This window comes from Cavia porcellus, unplaced genomic scaffold (genome assembly GCF_034190915.1).
Source record: "Cavia porcellus strain 051 isolate PalLab524CR breed Dunkin Hartley unplaced genomic scaffold, mCavPor4.1 scaffold_7, whole genome shotgun sequence".
Taxonomy (NCBI): Eukaryota; Metazoa; Chordata; class Mammalia; order Rodentia; family Caviidae; genus Cavia; species Cavia porcellus.
In genome coordinates this window covers 30,813,337-30,831,674 of record NW_026947490.1, presented here as the reverse complement: position 1 = coordinate 30,831,674, position 18,338 = coordinate 30,813,337, and the positions used below count along the sequence as shown (strand labels likewise).

Here is an 18,338-nt window from a genome sequence, read left to right as displayed (position 1 = left end):
GAATTTTGATGCTTGGGAGTGTCTGTTGTGTATATATATACATTGTATTTTTAAATAACTGCTGCTCTGTGGTAGGGCTTGGGATGTTGATTATTGCTAGAATTTATGATGAAGTTTTAATCAACTTCATTGCTTCTGTGAATGATCACTCATGTAAAAATTCTACAGTGTTATGCAAGGTGTCAACTGCAACATACATAAGCAGCTGAAACCATCAGGCTTGTGTAAAGGCAACATGGTATGGAATTTAGAGGCAAGATCTTCTGCCCCAAACAAAGTGAAATGTGTCCCTTTTATAGGGATGGTGAGAAGGCAGGGAACATTATGAAGGAAGTTCATATGAAGGAAGATATGAAATATTTGTGGACAGTTTTCTAGCAATCTTGCATCTCAGTGAAACGTCTGATGCAAATTTTGGGGCATTTCCAGATGTTCCCAGGATCTGCCAAATTCCTTGTCCTATTTTATCTCTTTTCCTGTGCTTGTGAACGACGACCTCTGCAGGGTGCTGAATTAAATTCTCTGCAGAAAGCAGTGCTTTTGCTGGCTAGCAGGCTGGGCGACTGGGAGGATTAGGTCCAGCTGAAGACTTACATTCCCATCCTTAGTGAAAAGGGAAGGGACAGGACAGGAAAAGAGAAAGGAAAGGATAGGAAAAAGGAAAAGGAAAGGAAAAAAAGGGAAAGAAAAAGGAAAGAGAAAAGTAAAAGGAGAGGAAAGGAAGGGAAAAGGAAAGAGAGAAGAGGTAATGGGTGTCAGTCCTTATGGCTTTCTCCTGCACATCACATGAGCTGAGTGTGCAACCACGTGGGAGAAACATCTTGAAGAACAGGACTGTGTTGAAGAGAAGTTAGCACCAGTATCTATCTTGGTAATCGCTTGCTTGCAATCCTGTGAAAAACAAGAGAAAAGTCTGAGAAGGCATGGAAATCCAGATCTGGGGAGGAATTGGAATGGCTATATAAGTTGTTGCTGACATGGAAATGCAGAGGCAACAATCTTTGGATAGGGTAGGATTGTAGTAGTTTAGTAAAAAATGAATTAACATTGTTTTGGAAAGGTGTTTTGGATTGTGTGAAGCTGCCAGTCATAGGAATTGGGATAAAGGTTGTAGGTAAGAGGAAGGAAGTTGAATTTGGGTTGTAGTAAACCCAAGCAGGAGTGAAAGTATTTTATCCCTGAGGTAAAAGACAACTGCGCTGGAATTGCAGTAAAATTTGAGAGTAAGAGCTACAGAAAATGTATAATAAAATGGCCTATTATAAAGAGGGTAATGAGAAAGTCTAGAGAATTTTAGAATCTGATATGGTCCCAACTGATCATTTTAATATTGTGAATAGCCAGAGACATAAGGACTAGGAATGTATAGACAGCATTTAGCTTTTATAACAGCACAAGTATTCTTTCATGTTGTTACAATAACTAATGCCATTGATTTTGAAGTACATCTTGTCATTCATACATATATATATATATACACATATGCATATATACATATATATATATTTTAATTTAGAAGTGAGAGAAGAGTCACGATGTCTTTTACAGTGAAGAACTATTATTTTGGAGGGCCTACTGACAGATGACATGGGTTTTTTTTTTTTTTTTTTTTTTATGTCTTACATGCCTCTAAAAAGGAAAAGTGTAACGTGGCAGGAAAAGATCAGAAATGATATCAGACCAGGAAGGACACAAGGACACTCGGGCAGAATAGGCTCGACTTTTCCTCTTGAGTATATAGAGGAGGATCAGGCCTCTATTATATAGAGGAGATCTCTCAGTGAAATGTTCTCTAAGTTTTAAGAACAGGTACCAACCGGGTGCCATTTAACAGGTGAAAAAGAGTCCCATGGTTTATACATATATCTTGTTACTGTCTAAGATTAAAACCTACAGTAGTTACAACAATTTAATCAAGTCTTGATGTAACATATATAAAACAAAAATATAAAACCTTGACCACAAAAGCAAAATATCCTTTAAAGAAACATTATAAAGTGATTTATAAATGGCACAGTGACAAACAAGAATAATAATTATGATTATCTAATATATCAATTAAGGAATAAAAATGAACTCTTATCTCTTGTTAATTATTTGATATGAAAAAATTAAAGGCATCATGTTCTTATCACCAAGAGCAATTTGGGCTTCAGATCAGGCAGGAGAAAGAGATGTTTGAGCTTTTGCAGAAGGCAGGCTAACAGAGGCAGGAGGGTAGACAGTTTTCTATTTGAGAATAAAGAGGTTTGGGAGAAGGAAAAGAGAATTTTCCATCATAAGCAGAGACAGGTTATTGTCACACCTGGTGTGGCAAAATGAGCAGCTGCAGAACCTATACTGAATGTCTTCAGTTAAAGCCAAGGCCATCAGGGGACATGGGTGAGAGACCAAGAACAGGTGTCACTGCAGTCAACCACCAGGGGGAACCAGCTTCATAGGGGACTGTTGGCTAGTTTTCAGGGCACAGAAGAATTTTTTTTTTTTTTTTTTTTTTTTTTTTTTTTTTTTTGCCCCAAGGGATGAGAGACAAGAGAGCTGCAAAGCAGTCAACAGCAGAGAGGAAGGATTGCACATGCATGTGAAGGGGGAACTCTCAAAGGTGCAGAGCACATAATGCCCAGAAGGGCAATGAGCTTACCAGATCTGAAGCAGTCAGCATGACACGAGCTGGGGAGCTACCTGGGTTTAGATCATCTTGGAGGCAGAGTTAGGAAGAAAAAGGAGACTGGGGAGCTTACCTGATACGAAACACCCAGTGAGATCTGGCATGGCAGAAGCAGCAAGAGCTGAAGGAAGTGTGGTCTAAGGATACCACCAGATGGCCTTAGCTGGAGTACAGCTCCAAAAGAACGCCTTTCAAAGACAGTTTGTCTCCTTTCCGGGGTCTTGGCACCAAAACATAACATGTAAGCAGAAGAGATCAGGCTTGAGCAAAAACAGTATGATACGAAATTCACCGTGCCTGGGTTCAGGGAAAGGGCATGAGAAGACTTGTTCTGAAAAAAGAAGTGTGTCCCTTCTATAGGGGTGGAAGAAGGCAGGGGGCATTAGGAAAAAGGTTCCCAATGAACATCTGTGGTTAAAGTTTTCTGGCAATCTTGCACCTCTGGGCAGTCCTTTGAAGTGTACGATGTAAAATTTTGGGTATCTCCTGATATCCCCAGAACCTGCAAAATCTGTTGTCCTACATCATCTCCTTATCTGTACTTGTGGACGATAATCTCTGGCACTCAGCCGAGTTCCTTGCAGACAGTACTGCTTCTGCTAACAAGTAGGGGGCTGGGACAGTCAGGCCTGGCAAGACTTACATGATCATCATTCATCACATTTCCATGGTTTTACTGCAGTGTAGGTTATCTGATGTGTATGGAAGTGTGTGCCTTATTTTTCCAAACTGATTACACTTTTTAAGGTTTGAGGATATATTTTCTGATAGGTATTAAGGACTGAGTGAGTACTGTAAGATTTACCACTCTCATTCCATTTGTGAGGTTTCTCTCCAGTTTGAATTTTCAGCTGCATAGTAATGTCAGATTTTCACTTTAACAAACTGTTTTACCCAATACATCAGTAAGGTTTCTCTCCACTGTGAATTAGCTTATGGTTAGCAGCCTTAAATGATAACTCAAGGTTTGTCTTACTACACATGAAAATTATCTTTCCAGCAGGAACTGTCCAGTGTTTTCTAAGGTTCAAAAACAGACAAGATTTCTGCTGCATTCCTCATCTGTCTCCAGGATTCCTCAGTAGTCTCCAATGAATTCCAAGTTAAGAGCTGTCACAGAAGACAGCCTTATTTTTTTCCAGTATGGATTACATGCTTAGGCTTAAACACACACGAACAGCTTTGCTACACTCACTTTTTCCTCCTGGAGGTTGTGGTACACAAAATATCAAATTTGTTACATTTTTAAGGTTTCTCTCCAGTATGGATACTTTGATGCTTTGCTAGGGATGACCTATACCTGAAAACGCTGGCACATTCGTTGCATTTGTAAGGTTTCTCTCCAGTATGGATTCTCTGATGACTTGTTAAGTATGACTTCTGCCTGAAGACCTTACCACATTCATTACATTTGAAAGGTTTTTCTCCAGTATGAATTATTAGATGTCGTGTAAGGTAGCAGTTGTGACTAAATACCTTGCCACAGTCATTACATTTGAAAGGTTCCTCTCCACTGTGAATTGCTTGATGTTGGGCAAGGTGTAAAACTTCATCAAATACTTCCCCACAATGATTACATTTATAAGGTTTCTCTCCAGTGTGGATTCTCTGGTGCTTTGCTAGGTATGATCTGTGACTGAAGACCTTGCCACATTCATTACACCTGAAAGGTTTTTCTCCGGTATGAATTCGTCGATGCTGTGCAAGGTAACAATTTCGACTAAATCCTTTGCCACATTGATTACATTTGAAAGGTTTGTCTGTAGCATGAACTGTTTGATGCTGGTCAAGGTGTGAAATCTGATGGAATACTTTCCCACATTCATTGCATTTGTATGGCTTCTCTCCACTGTGAATTGTACAATGATTTACAAGATGTGATATCTGATTGAAGGCTTTGCCACATTCATTACATTTGTAAGCACTCTCTTTATTGTGAACTCTCCAATGACGTGCCAGAGAAGAGTTTAGACTGAACACTTTGCTACATTCATTACACTTGTAAGGTTTCTCTCCAGTATGAATTCTTCGATGACATATAAGGTATGAATTCTGATTGAAGACCTTTCCACATTCATTACATTTGTAGGGTTTCTCTCCAGTATGAATGCGATGATGACGTGCCAGGTGGGAACTACGACTGAACACCTTGCCACATTCATTACATTTGAAAGGTTTCTGTCCAGTATGAATTATCTGATGTTCTGCAAGGTGTGAGTTACAACTGAACACTTTACCACACTGATTACATTCATAAGGTTTCTCTCCAGTATGGATTCTTTGATGCCTTGCTAGGGATGTCCTGTGACTGAACACTTTACTACACTGATTACATTCATAAGGTTTCTCTCCGGTATGGATTCTCTGATGATTTGCCAGGTACGACCTGTGACTAAAGACCCTGCCACATTCATCACATTTGTAAGACTTTTCTCCAGTATGAATTGTCAGATGTTGTACAAGGTAGCGATTGTGACTAAAAGCCTTGTCACATTTATTGCATTGGAAAGGTTTTTCTCCAGAATGAATACCCTGATGATTTGCTAGGTGTGACTTACGAGTAAAGACCCTGCCACATTCATTACATTTATAAGATTTTTCTCCAGTATGAATTATCAGATGTTGTGCAAGGTAGCGAGTGTGACTAAAGACCTTGCCACATTTATTGCACTGAAACGGTTTTTCTCCAGGATGGTTTCTCTGATGATTTGCTAGGTGTGGATTTTGAGGAAAGACTTTGCCATATTCATTACATTTGAAATGTTTCTCTCCAGTATGCATTCTCCAGTGACTTACAAGGTGTGATCTCTGATTGAAGACCTTGCCACATATGTCACAAAGAAACTGATTCTCTCCAGCATGGACATTCTCATTCACAGTAAAGCATGAGCCATGGTTAGAAGATTTGCTACACTGATTCCATTTGTATGGTTTGGTATTAACGGACATTACTGGCTCTTGTGTGAAAAATAAAGAATCAAGAAAATCATTCTCATATTCATCAAAAGTATTTGTTTCAACAATAGGATTTCTTTGGTGGGATGAAACTGAGGAATTACTGTTGGTAGACTGTTTGGTGCAATTCCACTGATTAATATTCCTTTCAGTTTCAAATGGCTGTTGTTTAGGAAGATGTGACTGACAGTTTACTCCATGCCAATTTTTAGTATGTATCTTTCCTGTATCCCTTCTACTATATTCATTTCTATCAGTGAGATTTTCTTTGTGAGTCCCACATAACACTGTGTCAAGCCTTTTATCCTCTCTCCAGTGAGTCTTAAAGTCACGTATATTTTCCTGGATTTCATTGAAACATAATTCTTCAATGTGTTGGCCTTCACATTTTTCGAACACTACTGTCTGCAACACTTCTTCTGTATCACTTTTCTTTCTTGGTGGAAATTCCTTGATGACACATTGAGAAGTATCTATGAAATATAAGAAATCACTGAGTTCTGTTTAATTGTAGATGGCAAATAAATTCTGTTACTAAAACATGTAACAGTAATAAACCAAAAGCGATAACAATTGAACAAAATGTTAGGCTTTTCAGATTTTAGGAAAACAAAAGAAATAAGCGAAATTTGATTATACATAATTCAAATCACGTGGAGAAATGCTCAGCATGAAATAAAGTATGACCAAAGCACACACATTGCATAAACTTACTCAATGGGTACCTTGCTATTGCAATTATCAGTCCTCAGATTGGTAAGAAATACTATTTGTGAGTTAAGCATACTAGATTATGTTAGTTCTTTTTTTGTTTTTTGGTACCAGGGATCAAACTCATGACTTTGCTAGGCAGGAGCTGTGCCACTGAGCTATATCCTTGGCCCAGTCTGTTATTTCTAATGGAAGACGAAGGTAAATGAGACACGAAAAGGATCATCTCATCACAGAAAGTACAGAAGAGTGCTGTCTTACTAAACAAAAGAACTCTGAAACATTTACTATAATTAATTTTGTTCACCATTTCATAGCACTATTTTTAAAAATCCTTAAGGCAAGTTATCATTACTTCCAGTTAAGAACAGCATGTCAAGACATCTATGTTTCTAGTTCTGATTTATACACAGTACAAGTGAGAGAACAAGGATTTGACTCTTGGCCTACAGGCTCAAATATATTCTCAAAGATTCACAGGTGCAGTACATAAGAAAACAAGTCAGCAAATACAAGAAACATGGAAAGCACTATTTGCCATTGTTTTTGAGGATTGCATGTTGACTTTTCTGTTTTTTCTTTCTTTTCTTTAAAATAAAAAAATGTATACAATAGATATTGTGACTTGGAAGAAACTGTTCAAGGGAAGGGACAAACTGATGGGGAAAGAAAAATGGATAAAGGGAAAAAATATACATATATGCAGGATAGTTAAGGTAGTTATCCAACTAGCTTCTGTTACATCATATTACAGCAATATATGTGCACCCAGATTTATAGCAGGACAATTTGTAATAGCTAAATCTAGAAAACAACTCAAATGCTCATTGACTGCAGTGGATAAAAAAAGATGTGATATTTTTGTACAAAGGAATATTGTTTAGCTACAAAGAAGTATAATCTTGAGGCATTTATAGGCAAATGGAGGTAAATTGAGATCATACTCAAAGTGAAATAAATCAAACTCATGTTGGTAAATGTTATATTATCTCCCTAATGAAACAAAGACTGAAAGAATAATGGGATTCAAAATGTGCAAAGACATCATGATAATGAAAGGGAAAGAAAGTGCTCAAAAGGAAAGAATAGCTGGGATGGGGAAAGGAGAAAAGGAAGATGAGAAAAGATTATATGTATGTAGGTATATATGCATATCTATACAAGATAGATATCTATACTACTAATTTCTGTTAGTTCATCCAAAAGAACAGTTTGTGCTTTCATTGTCTGCTCATTTTTATGCCTAAATTTTGTAACCTTAACAACTTATTTCTAAAATAACAACATGCAATATATTAATCAGTGTTAATTTCCAATTTTTTAAAAATTCTGTATAATTTCTATCCTTTTTTCTGTTTTAGTTTTTAAAATAAAATAAAAATATTTTTAGTGGGAAAAAAGGACATTAAAGCAGATCATAAACTATGACCACATGAGACTTATTTCTGGAATATAAAGACAAGACAACATCAATTCATGTAATACACCCACATGGACAACATAAAAGGAAAAAATCACATAATCATTTTATATGATAGTAAAAATCATTTCAAAAAGTCAATACCAGGTGGTTGCTGTGATACACACATGTAAATCCAGCACCTGGGAGGCTGAGGCAGGATAATCACCATGAGTTTCAGGTCACATAAACCTCAATTCTGCTGGCTATGCACCTGCCATAATAAAAAGTTTTCTAGAAGAGGTTATTTGTAAACCCATGCTCACACCATTATTATTCACAGTAGTCAAGGGGAAGAAGCATCCCAAGATTAACAAAATATGATTATACATTTGCTGTGGCTTGTTCCCCAAGGGTTTGTCTCAGAAGCATGACCCTCCGTGCAGTGACGCTAGGAGGTGAAGGACCTAAAGATGTAGGGCCTAGTAGTAACCCACTAGCTCACTGGAAGTGCTGCCTGCAAAAGAGATAAACGCATGTCTGGCAGAGTGATTAAATTTGCATAAGAGTGTGCTGTTACAAAGTGCATTCATGATCCCAAATGCAGATGTCCTATCTCACCATATGATCTCTTCTGCACGTGATCCTGCCAAGATGCCCTACCCAGAGGATGAACAAATAGAGACACTTGATCATGGTCTTTCAGATACCAAAACTGTGAGTTAAATAACAGCCTTTTCTTTATGCATTTTTCAGCTTCAGTGATTTTCTTACAGCAGGAGACATCAGAGTAAAGTTCACATACCATGGAATATTAGTCCCTAGGAAGACAGAAACACTATTATATAAAATAAGATAAATCTGGAGGATATTATGCTAAATGAAGATGAAAGGAGAGTCATGAAAATACAACAAACAAGTCCATAGATATGAAACATCTAAGGTAGTCAGATTCATAGAACAAAAAGAAAAATGGAAGTTTCCAGTGGTAAAGGAAAGAATAAGATAGAGGAAAAGTGGAATTAAATACTCCTCCAAATGAACTGAATTAAATTCAAACAAGAAAAACACGGTACATTCAAATTCTACCAAGCTCATATAACACACAGTGGCACCTGGTTTCACAAACTTCATCTGTTTCATGATTTTGGGGAAGATGTCTTTGGTTTGGTTAAGTTTGTCATGTGATGTGAAGTATGTGAAGGGAAGCAAAATCTTGTCACATGATTTTGTTTGTGAATCAAATTGTGAACGGACTTCTAAATCATGGTATTTACTGTAATACAAAATTCACTAGACACAATTTTAAAAATATGTATTACAGGTAATATTAATGTATAAATTAATATACAGTTGTCAATATGAATGAATATAAACATGATCTTACCCAATATTAATATATTTGACTTCATAGATGTCACCAAAACAGAAGTAACCAATGAAGGAAATCAGTAAATGACCCATAGTGGAGATGGGTATGCCTAACACTACTATTAGTGACAGCAAAATGAGCAGAGAATAACAGGAGTAGCGAGTAAGAGCCAGAGAAGAACCAGGGACCAAGTGAACATTACAGGAAATTCAGATGGAAAGAAAGATGGGGAGGGCCAGGGATTTAGCTTTCTGGCTCAAGCACTTGCTTGGTAAATGCAAGGTTGTGAGTTCAAACACCAGTACCAAAAGAAAAAGAAAAAAAAAAAAATGGGGAACACAACAGATTTTATGTGCTGAACTTAAGAATGCAACTTCCAGAGCTTCAGACATTTTGTAGAAAAAGAAGGCAATACAAACAACAGTGGAGAAGAATTCCATGGAGTGCCAGAGATAGGATTACTTTAAAATACTATGAGATATTTACATATTAATCCAGTACAGTGATACCTGGATAGTCAAACAGCTCTACAGTTGGAACTGTTCACTACTCAAACAGCAAAGTTTAGAAAAAAACTACGTATAACTTTGCTCTGTAATCAAACCAAAAATCAATGTGAAGAAACACAGCCAAGAGTGAGTCATGGGTGACTTCTCACCAGGGGACATAAAGTGGTGACACTTTAGTGTAAGCACTGCTTTCACCGAGACAACAGACAGTTCTCATGTTAGTGCATTAAAGCATTCGTCACTGTCCTTGTTCTTTTGTGTTTTGTGTGAAATATCATAACCATGGCTCTAAAGAAAGTTAGTAACATCAACATTAAAGGTAACAGGAAAACTGTGAGAACAATACAAATCATTGCAAAATTTGTTAAAGACCTGGAAAAATGAATTTATAAGTGTAATTTTTGGACTATGTAACCAACTACTTGGCTTTCTATTATTTTTTATGGGAATCATACATTAATCTCTCGAATTGTGGTGTTCAAACATGAATTTCTAACAAAACTCATTTCACAAATGGAGGAATCACTGTATAACAAGATGGACACAACAAATTTATGTGGAGAAAACAATGATTAGAGCAAATCATTTGTTCAAAAAAAATGACAAATCACTAAAATGTAAATAAAACATAGCAGTTAAGTTTACTAAACTGATAACATACCATTGGGGGAAAAGATATTAAATAACAAAAAAAGGAATCTCTATCTAAAGATGTTTCTAAGACAGTAATTAAGAAGCCAAATATTGATAGTCAAGATATCAAAAGTTCCAAATTTAAAAACAATAAATTTAACACATAAAAGTATACTTTAGTAGTATATTCTATGTTAAATGGAACAAAGAAAATAATTAAAATTGTTCAAAAAATTCTGGAATAGTATAAATTTTATACAGATTCTTGGTGAGATATACTTACTTTGGTGAAGAAGAAAATCTTCTAAATATATAAAGCAATAGATAATACCTCTTAGAACAGTCTTATAAATTATAGATATAAAACAAAAAACATTACAAGTATTATAAAGAATATGGAACTGCTGATTATACGCATATAATTTATATTAAACACTCCATGGAACAATCTACAAGAAGCTACCAGGAACCTTAAAATGAATTACCACAACAACAACAACAAAAAAGACATGTCAGACCCTAGAAATTTGTACATCAAAGGTAAATTTTAGCTGTATATCAGCTACTTGGGAAGCTGAGGCAGGAAAACTGCATGTTTCATGTTAGCCTGGACAACTCATTAAGACCCTGGCAGAGAATAAAAATGAAAAGGGATAGGAATGTGGGTCAGTGATAGGGTAACCCTAGGTTCCATTCCCAGTATCACATAAAAAGTACTACAAATTTCACAAGCAAAATATGAAAGTTAAAGGGGGGGGTAACAAAGAGCCAAGGATTTTCTACACTTAAAGCCCAATAAGAGTACTAATACATAGTGCAGAAGGATTTGGGGCAATCTTGAGATGGAAATCTGTTCTGTCCACACACCTCATGCTAACAGTTTAATAAACTGATTATGTGATTCCCATACAGGACCACTGATCAAAAAAAGGACCTGTGTTTGGACTACCTTTCTGGCTCTGTGGAATAATAATCTCAGAAGACCTAACACGTTCCCATTAGAGTTCAATGCTGAATGCAAGGGCTGAATCACCACAGCAGGGAGAGACAGCAGAGACAGCTTTGTGTGGTTTCTGGGCATCCACACGTAAGAACAAGCAGCTGTGGTCTCCTGACTGGATCTTCCCAACACAGGGAATGGGGTTAAACACGGACACGGAACACGGTGTAGAGATCAGGATCATGGAGTCCACTGTTCTGAAGTTCATGGAGAGAACTGAGCAACAGATTGAATCAAGAATCTGAGAGTCAAAGCGGGGACAAGAAAAGAACCCTTCCCACATGACACCGAGTGAAGAATTAAGGATTTCCCAGAAACCAGTAACACAGGATCATCCATTTTGGCACACAAGCTGTCTTGCTCTCTGCGCTGCAGCAACACTGGCAGGTAAAAAAGAACTACAACCACTGAGTGACATGTAAAAACTGACAGCAGAGAAAACTCTAGTCTGTGAGTCACAGGAAGGAAATGTCTGTCCCACAGACCACTCTCTGAGGGCAAGCCCACAGAGCTGCAGCTTCTACTCTGCCCATATGAGTGCTTACCTGTGTTCACATCTCTGACATTTTCCCATCTGTCTGAGTTTCTGGATGCTTTCACTTGGCCATCCATGCTCCAAGGCTCTGCCTCTTGCTCCAACATGGAGAAAACACTTTGGTCAAAAGGAGAGATTCCTGTTGTAGAAAGAAAGGTAGGTGATGTGCTGTAGCTTTTCCACACTCTGGCCCCGTTTATTTGAGAAAGAGATTACACAATGATCTAGACAAGTATTTCACTGTTCTATGAATATATCTACCTCTCCTTCAAGGCCCAAAGATTCAAAACACAGGAATAAAAACAGAACTGGACATTCTAGGTCTGCTATAAGGCTTCATGCATATTTCCACTCTGAAACAACTACTGACATATCAAGCACAGCAGTGGGAGAACACCTGAAGAAAGAAGACAGCTAAAGTCCGTATATGGCACTGTGACGCTTCATATTTGAGAGGGAACTAGGCATCTGTCTCAATCACACAGTGCAGAGGATTCCACAGCGACACACAGGAAAATGCAAAGAGACACAGGGTAGACCTGACTTCTGAAAGGAAGTCATCCTCACCTAGGGAGACCAGGTTCATGTAGTTCTCCAACATCACCTCCCTGTACAGAGTTCTCTGAGCAGGGTCCAGGCATTTCCATTCCTCCTGGGAGAATTCTATGGCCACATCCCTGAATGTCAACAGATCCTGAAATAAAAAACATATATCACCATGGGGACATGGGGAAGAGCTATAATTTCCATGTATATAATGGAAAGGAGAGAAATACAATTGCTGATTCAATAGGTGCCTGAACTAGGTCCATGCTGAGGATGGATCCATACTTTGAATGTCTGGAGAGACAAAGTCAGTTTTACATGTTAATGAGGTAAGCAGTGCCACGTTGACTCTTAGGTTGCTTTGGGAGAGAATTGCTCATCATAAAGACATAGATAGTCATGACATTCACTCCCACTCCCAACCTCCAGGGAAAGGCAGGGATCTAAGGTTTCAATTGATCAGCAATGTCAACGATATAACCAATCATGCCTAGGAATGAAGCCTCCATAAAATCTCTAAGGTTCAGGGCTCAAAGCAGCAGTCGGATAAAAAAATGTCTGGAGGTCCAGAAGGTGAAGCATCCACAGAAGGCATGGATGTACCACAGTTCTTAACCCACAGCTTGCTCTGCACATCTTTTCCATCTGAATGTCCCATCTTTTTAACAATCTTTAGAAGAAATGCTAATGGCAAGTGTTTTGCTGATTCTCAAAAGCTGCTGAGGCAAATTATTGGAACCCAAGAATGGGATTATAGGAATGGGAATCCCCTTTTATGCGTGATCATTCAGAATCACAGGTTGAAGCTTGTGGGTGATACTCACACTTGGAATGGTCACACTCCAACTCTGCCCCTTCCTCCGACACGGAGCCAACACTCAGGTCAAAAGGAGACACTACTATCATTTGATACGGAGATACTTCTGTGGGAATGAGCCTACAACAGTGGAATCTAGGCTATTTTTACATAGACAGTATCAGAATTACACTGAATTAGAGAGAACTGCTTGCTTGGTGTGAAGAAAACTCCTCACATATCCAGAATGACAGCTTTTTGTGTAGCGTGTACAGGAGAAAATGAGTTTGCCTTTTAGTCCCTTTCTCTCCTTTACTAGGAGGAAGCATCTGGCCCATCACAACTGCACAAGATCTCTGGGCTGGGATCAGTAAAGAGGGAAAAAGAGGGCAGGGAAGACATAAAACAGCTGAGTTGGTTAAAATCTAACAGATACAATGACTACAACCTGGAAAACAAAAGTTACTTAAATACAGGAAGTAAAAAACAGTGAAAATAATCTTCCTCTCTTGGTAGCTTTCTTTAAACACACATATTCACGTGCACATATGCATGAAACATCTTACATTTCCATTAGTAAACATACCATGGCATTTAAGTAAAAGACACTGCCTGATCCATGAAAAGAAATTTGGCAACTGTTTTGAAGGACTGATGTTAGCAAGATAAAGGCGCGAAAAGCCCCAGATACTCCTTTCCTCATGGAAACAAGGATTCAATAACAACACAGCAACCAACTGCACACACTTAAGAGGCTGGAATCCTTCAGGCAAGCCCTGGATGAACAAAAATGAAGACGATGAAGGTTTTAAGGAACGTCTATAATGAGACACCATCATACGCATCTCAGAAGAGGAAGAAAGAGAGGGCCAATGAGAATTTAAGATTGCCCAAAATTTCTCGAATATGAGAAAGATGTACACACAAATTCAAGCAGCTTGGGGAAATTCAACTAGAATAAACGCAAGCAAACTACACCAAAACACGTAATGATGGTACAGTAGAAAGCCAGAGACACAGAAGAGTCTTGACAGCAGCAAGAGAAAAGGGGCTTCCCACCTGGGAGGGAGCCTCAAGGAGTATCTGAAGATCTCTCAGCAGGAACTTTTCCAGCTACAGCAGGGCACAGCAAATTCACAGCAATGATGGAAAACAATGCCAGTTACCAATCCTACACCAGGCAAAACTTTTCTTCAAAAACAGAGAAATTCAGAGTGGCCAGATAAAAATTAACAGTTCATTACCACTAAAACTTCCCTATAATAACATATTTTTTTTCTTCTCTCTCTCTCTTTTTTTGTAATGAGGTTCTTGCTGATTTGCCCAAGTTGGCCGCAAACCTGTTATCCTTCTACCATGGCCACCAGAACAGATGGGATTACCCCATGTGCAGCAGCTTGCCCAGCCCAAGAATTTATAAAGCTGAAATGAAAGAACAGAAAAACAAAGGATAAAGCATATAACACTGCAGATACATCACATAAGCCCTTTGTTATAAATGTGCCCAATATGAATGAGCTACATGACTGAATTAAGACATACAATGATTGAAGAGAGGAAAAAAGAAAACTAAGATTCAACTATATGTCATAAACAAGCTTCACTTTTGTTTAAAGGGTTCACATAGGCAAAAAGGGAAACGATGGAAAAGAAAATGCAAATAGAAACCCCAAGAGAGCAGGGTTGGCAACTATTTTTTATTTATTGATTTTTTACTCCTTTTTTATATCTGCCATAAAAGAGAAAAAGGACATTACATAACTATTAAAGGGGGCAGTTCTCCAGGAGATATGATTAATCACAAGCAGGTACCCAACATTAATCCTCTCCAATATATGAAGCAAATATTGACAGAATAAGACAGCACAATACTTGGGGGACATATCATGCTCCATATCACTATGGACAGCATAATCAGACAGAGGATCAAGAAATAAACAGGAGGCTTTGACAACACTATGGAGTACGCACCTCACAGACCTGTACAGAACGTTCTTCCCAACAGCAGCAGAAATTACTACCTCTAATACACACAAGGAACACTGACTTCTTAAGACTGTATGTTAGATGAAAACAAATGTTGACTAACTTTAAGAAACATAAAGACATTCAAATTTTCTTTGGTGCACAATGAAATGAATGTAAAAATTAATAGCTGGAGATACAAAATCCCTCAAATATGTGAAAATTTCAAATAATCAACAGGTAAACAGTATAAAAGATTTCAGAAATCATCTGTAACCAAAGAAAAATGAAAATATGTAAAAACTGATGAAGTGTAGTAAAAGCAACAGTAAGAAGTCTAAGGTAGTAAATTTCTATGTCCAGAACAAATGATAAACTCAAACCATTATATCTCAATCAAAAACAAAATATACTAAACTACTGTAAAAGCAAGTGAAAAATGAATACCAGAGCAGAGATAAATGACACAGCAGACACATTAAACCGTAAAACATGAACTTTCGAGAAATAGCAGCAAAAATGACAGGTACCTCCAGAAGCACAAACAATGGTGTCTCCTTATAGGACCCTGATACAGTGAGATGGGGTCTTAGGGCTTATGAGTGAGGCTGAATGTACCCATGGTTACAGGAAGTTAGTAATCCTGGGTCCAGCACTTCACAGAGGGAGACACAGAAAAACAAATGAGATCATTGCTTACCTGAATAAGAGCCATCTCTGACTCCTTTGTTTTCCTCTGCCTCCTCTTCCAGGCTACCCCTAAAGACAATTCTAACACATGTAATGTCAGCAATTGGGAACCTGAGGCAGATGAATCAAGGCCAGCCTGGGCTACAAAATGAGTTCAAGGTGACCAGGAACTGCATAGTGAGATCCTGTTTCAAAAAAAAAAAAAAAGTTAATCTTGAACATAGAAAACATACTGTTTAATGCTCACAATGAACACATTCCCCTTCAGGTGCACAGTCACACATTCAAAAGAGAACCTCACCATGTGGAATGATTGCCTACTGCACTGGTTGAGTCCAACCAGAGACTTCTTCCATATTTGTCAGAGTGTGCTTTCCCCTGGTAAAGCCCTAAGACCCAGCAGTAGTGTGGAAACTGACAGCAGTGAGTTCTCTTTCAGGAGATAGTCCCTGCCCTGACCAAACCCATGTATACCGTTTCCTCCTTATTCCTCCATGGAGCACTAACTGATCTCAGCTCTCAGAAATGCAAGGCACAGTCTAGATGCTCCGCACTGTGCACAGAATAAAATTAACCTCAAATATTACTAAGGCTGGGTCCCAGGCTGATCATGTGAATGGCACAAGAGACTTCTTTGCAAAACACCTCCCTCCGCCTGCCAATGGGAATCCTCCCTTGAACACCACCCAGCAGGGTAAGCCAAACCCACTTCCCACCTTCTGACTCAGCTCTCCCTTTGGAGCTTTGTTGTCCCCAGGATCCAGACTGGACTGGAAAGGATCAGAAAGAAACTGCAGAGCAGGCAACGTGGACCAGAGGTGGAGGAGGGTGTGATTAGGAAGTTAGCAGAAGGTGGAAAGGTCATAGAAGATGACCCTAGGAGACACTAGGCGACCTGGGAAGGCAGGTATCTGCCATCTGCCATCAACTAATGGGTGACTGAGCTGCAATGAGAGAGAGAACCAAGAGCCTATATTTAAAATATACGTGCAGTATCTAGCTAAGCCTCAGGAAGAGAATGGTCACCTCTACCTAAGATACTACTACAGAGGAAGCCGTCTTCAGAGGTCAGGAAGTCACATGGGGACGATGAAGGTAGAGATGCCTGCCACCTGTTGATGTCCCAGCAGAGTTGAGGTGATACAGGACATAGGATTCCAGGGCTCCTGGGGGAAGTCTGCAGTGTAGACGTAGACATAGTTATGGTGACAAAACCATGAAAAATGAAAAAGACTGTACAGAAAGGCTGTGGTAATGCCAAGAAGAGGTTCAGGGCAAGGCACAGCGTCACAGTCAGACCACCGGGCTTAGGAGATACAAGCAGAACACATCGCGTTGCTGTCTGACAGGGCTGTGAATCACCTCTCCTCTCCTCCAGCTCTAAGCTCCTCACTGTTCCTGCTCCTCTCCCTACTCTGCCGCCCTCATCTCCAGAGGGATCAACATTCTATCTTCTTTTTATTTTTCTCCCCTGATACTTTGTTGGCTTTTTCTTTCACTCCGTGGGAGTCCCTCAGCCATTCCCTACTTTGCCACCTGTTTCTGGGTCTCTCTCTCCTGACCCTTTTCCCGCTTCTCACAGGGAGAATGGGAAGCCGCCCCTGGAGGAACTCAGCTCCTTCTGAGATGCAAGAATCAGGACACAAGACAGGTCCAGGTCACCTCCCCTGGCCCGGCGGGGAGACTTCAAGGTGATGCCAGGGGAGCGATGCAGCCCCGTAGCCCCAGGAAGGGAGGCGCAAGCGAAGCCAGCGGTGAGGAGGACAGCGCCGGCCTCGAAGAGGGCAGCGGGCGACGCGGGCGCGGGGGGAGGCGTCCTCGGCCCTGGCGGGACGGACAGGTCCGGCCTTTAAGCGCCTCTGCCCACAGGGCCCACGACGCCCTCACAGCGCCGTCCGAATTTACCGAAGCGCAGGGGACAGAGAGGGGACCAGAACGTCCTTAAGAACCCAGAGCCTGACAGGGAGGAGCTGGGACCTGCGGAGCACAATCTGGCCAGAGGGAAACTCACACGCGACACAGCGACCTTCACTCCACCGGACGCACTTCCGGGTCTGCAGAAAACTGCGCGCGCAGCCGAGAAGCACGGACTGGGCGGGGAAGCGAGAGAGGTGGGCGGGGAAACACCAGCGGTGGGCGGAGAGACGCTGGCGGTGGGCGTGGCCTACAAGAGTGGTGGGCGGGAAGAAGCGGGTGGTTGGAGGGAAAACACCAGTGGTGGGCGGGGAAATGCGATCAGTGGGCGGGGGCGGGGGCGGGGCGGTGCCCCTGCTCCCTAGATGGGGTTCACAAAGTGCGGCTTCTTCTGTTGGGGTCCATCCCTCAGGGACGCTGGGTCCACTCCGCAGTGTGGACCCGGGATTTCCTTTAAGGAGGCCGCCTGGGGCTGGTACTGGTCGATTTTTGCTATTAAGATTAGTTAGACCGATTTAATTTAGAATGCCTGGCACTACCCGGCAGACTGGGAACTCGGGAAGTGGAAGCCGTGCCTGGGCTGACCTTGCACTTTCCCGCGGGAGCCAGGAAAATATCAGGCCCGGAGCGCGGGGCCGCGATCTT

The 18,338-nt window shown here is 40.1% G+C and overlaps 1 protein-coding gene across 1 annotated transcript; it reads right to left on the bottom strand.

Annotated features, from left to right (window-relative positions):
• Positions 1-1,063: 1,063 nt before the first annotated feature.
• On the bottom strand, positions 1,064-17,816 carry LOC100732646 (zinc finger protein 665-like). The gene is made up of 4 exons (XM_063252267.1): positions 15,790-17,816; positions 12,350-12,476; positions 11,793-11,921; positions 1,064-6,096 (listed from the first exon to the last, which is right to left on the bottom strand). Exons 1-4 carry the CDS (start codon positions 15,802-15,804, stop codon positions 3,914-3,916), a joined length of 2,454 nt encoding a protein of 817 aa, XP_063108337.1. The 5' UTR covers positions 15,805-17,816; the 3' UTR covers positions 1,064-3,913.
• Positions 17,817-18,338: the final 522 nt, after the last annotated feature.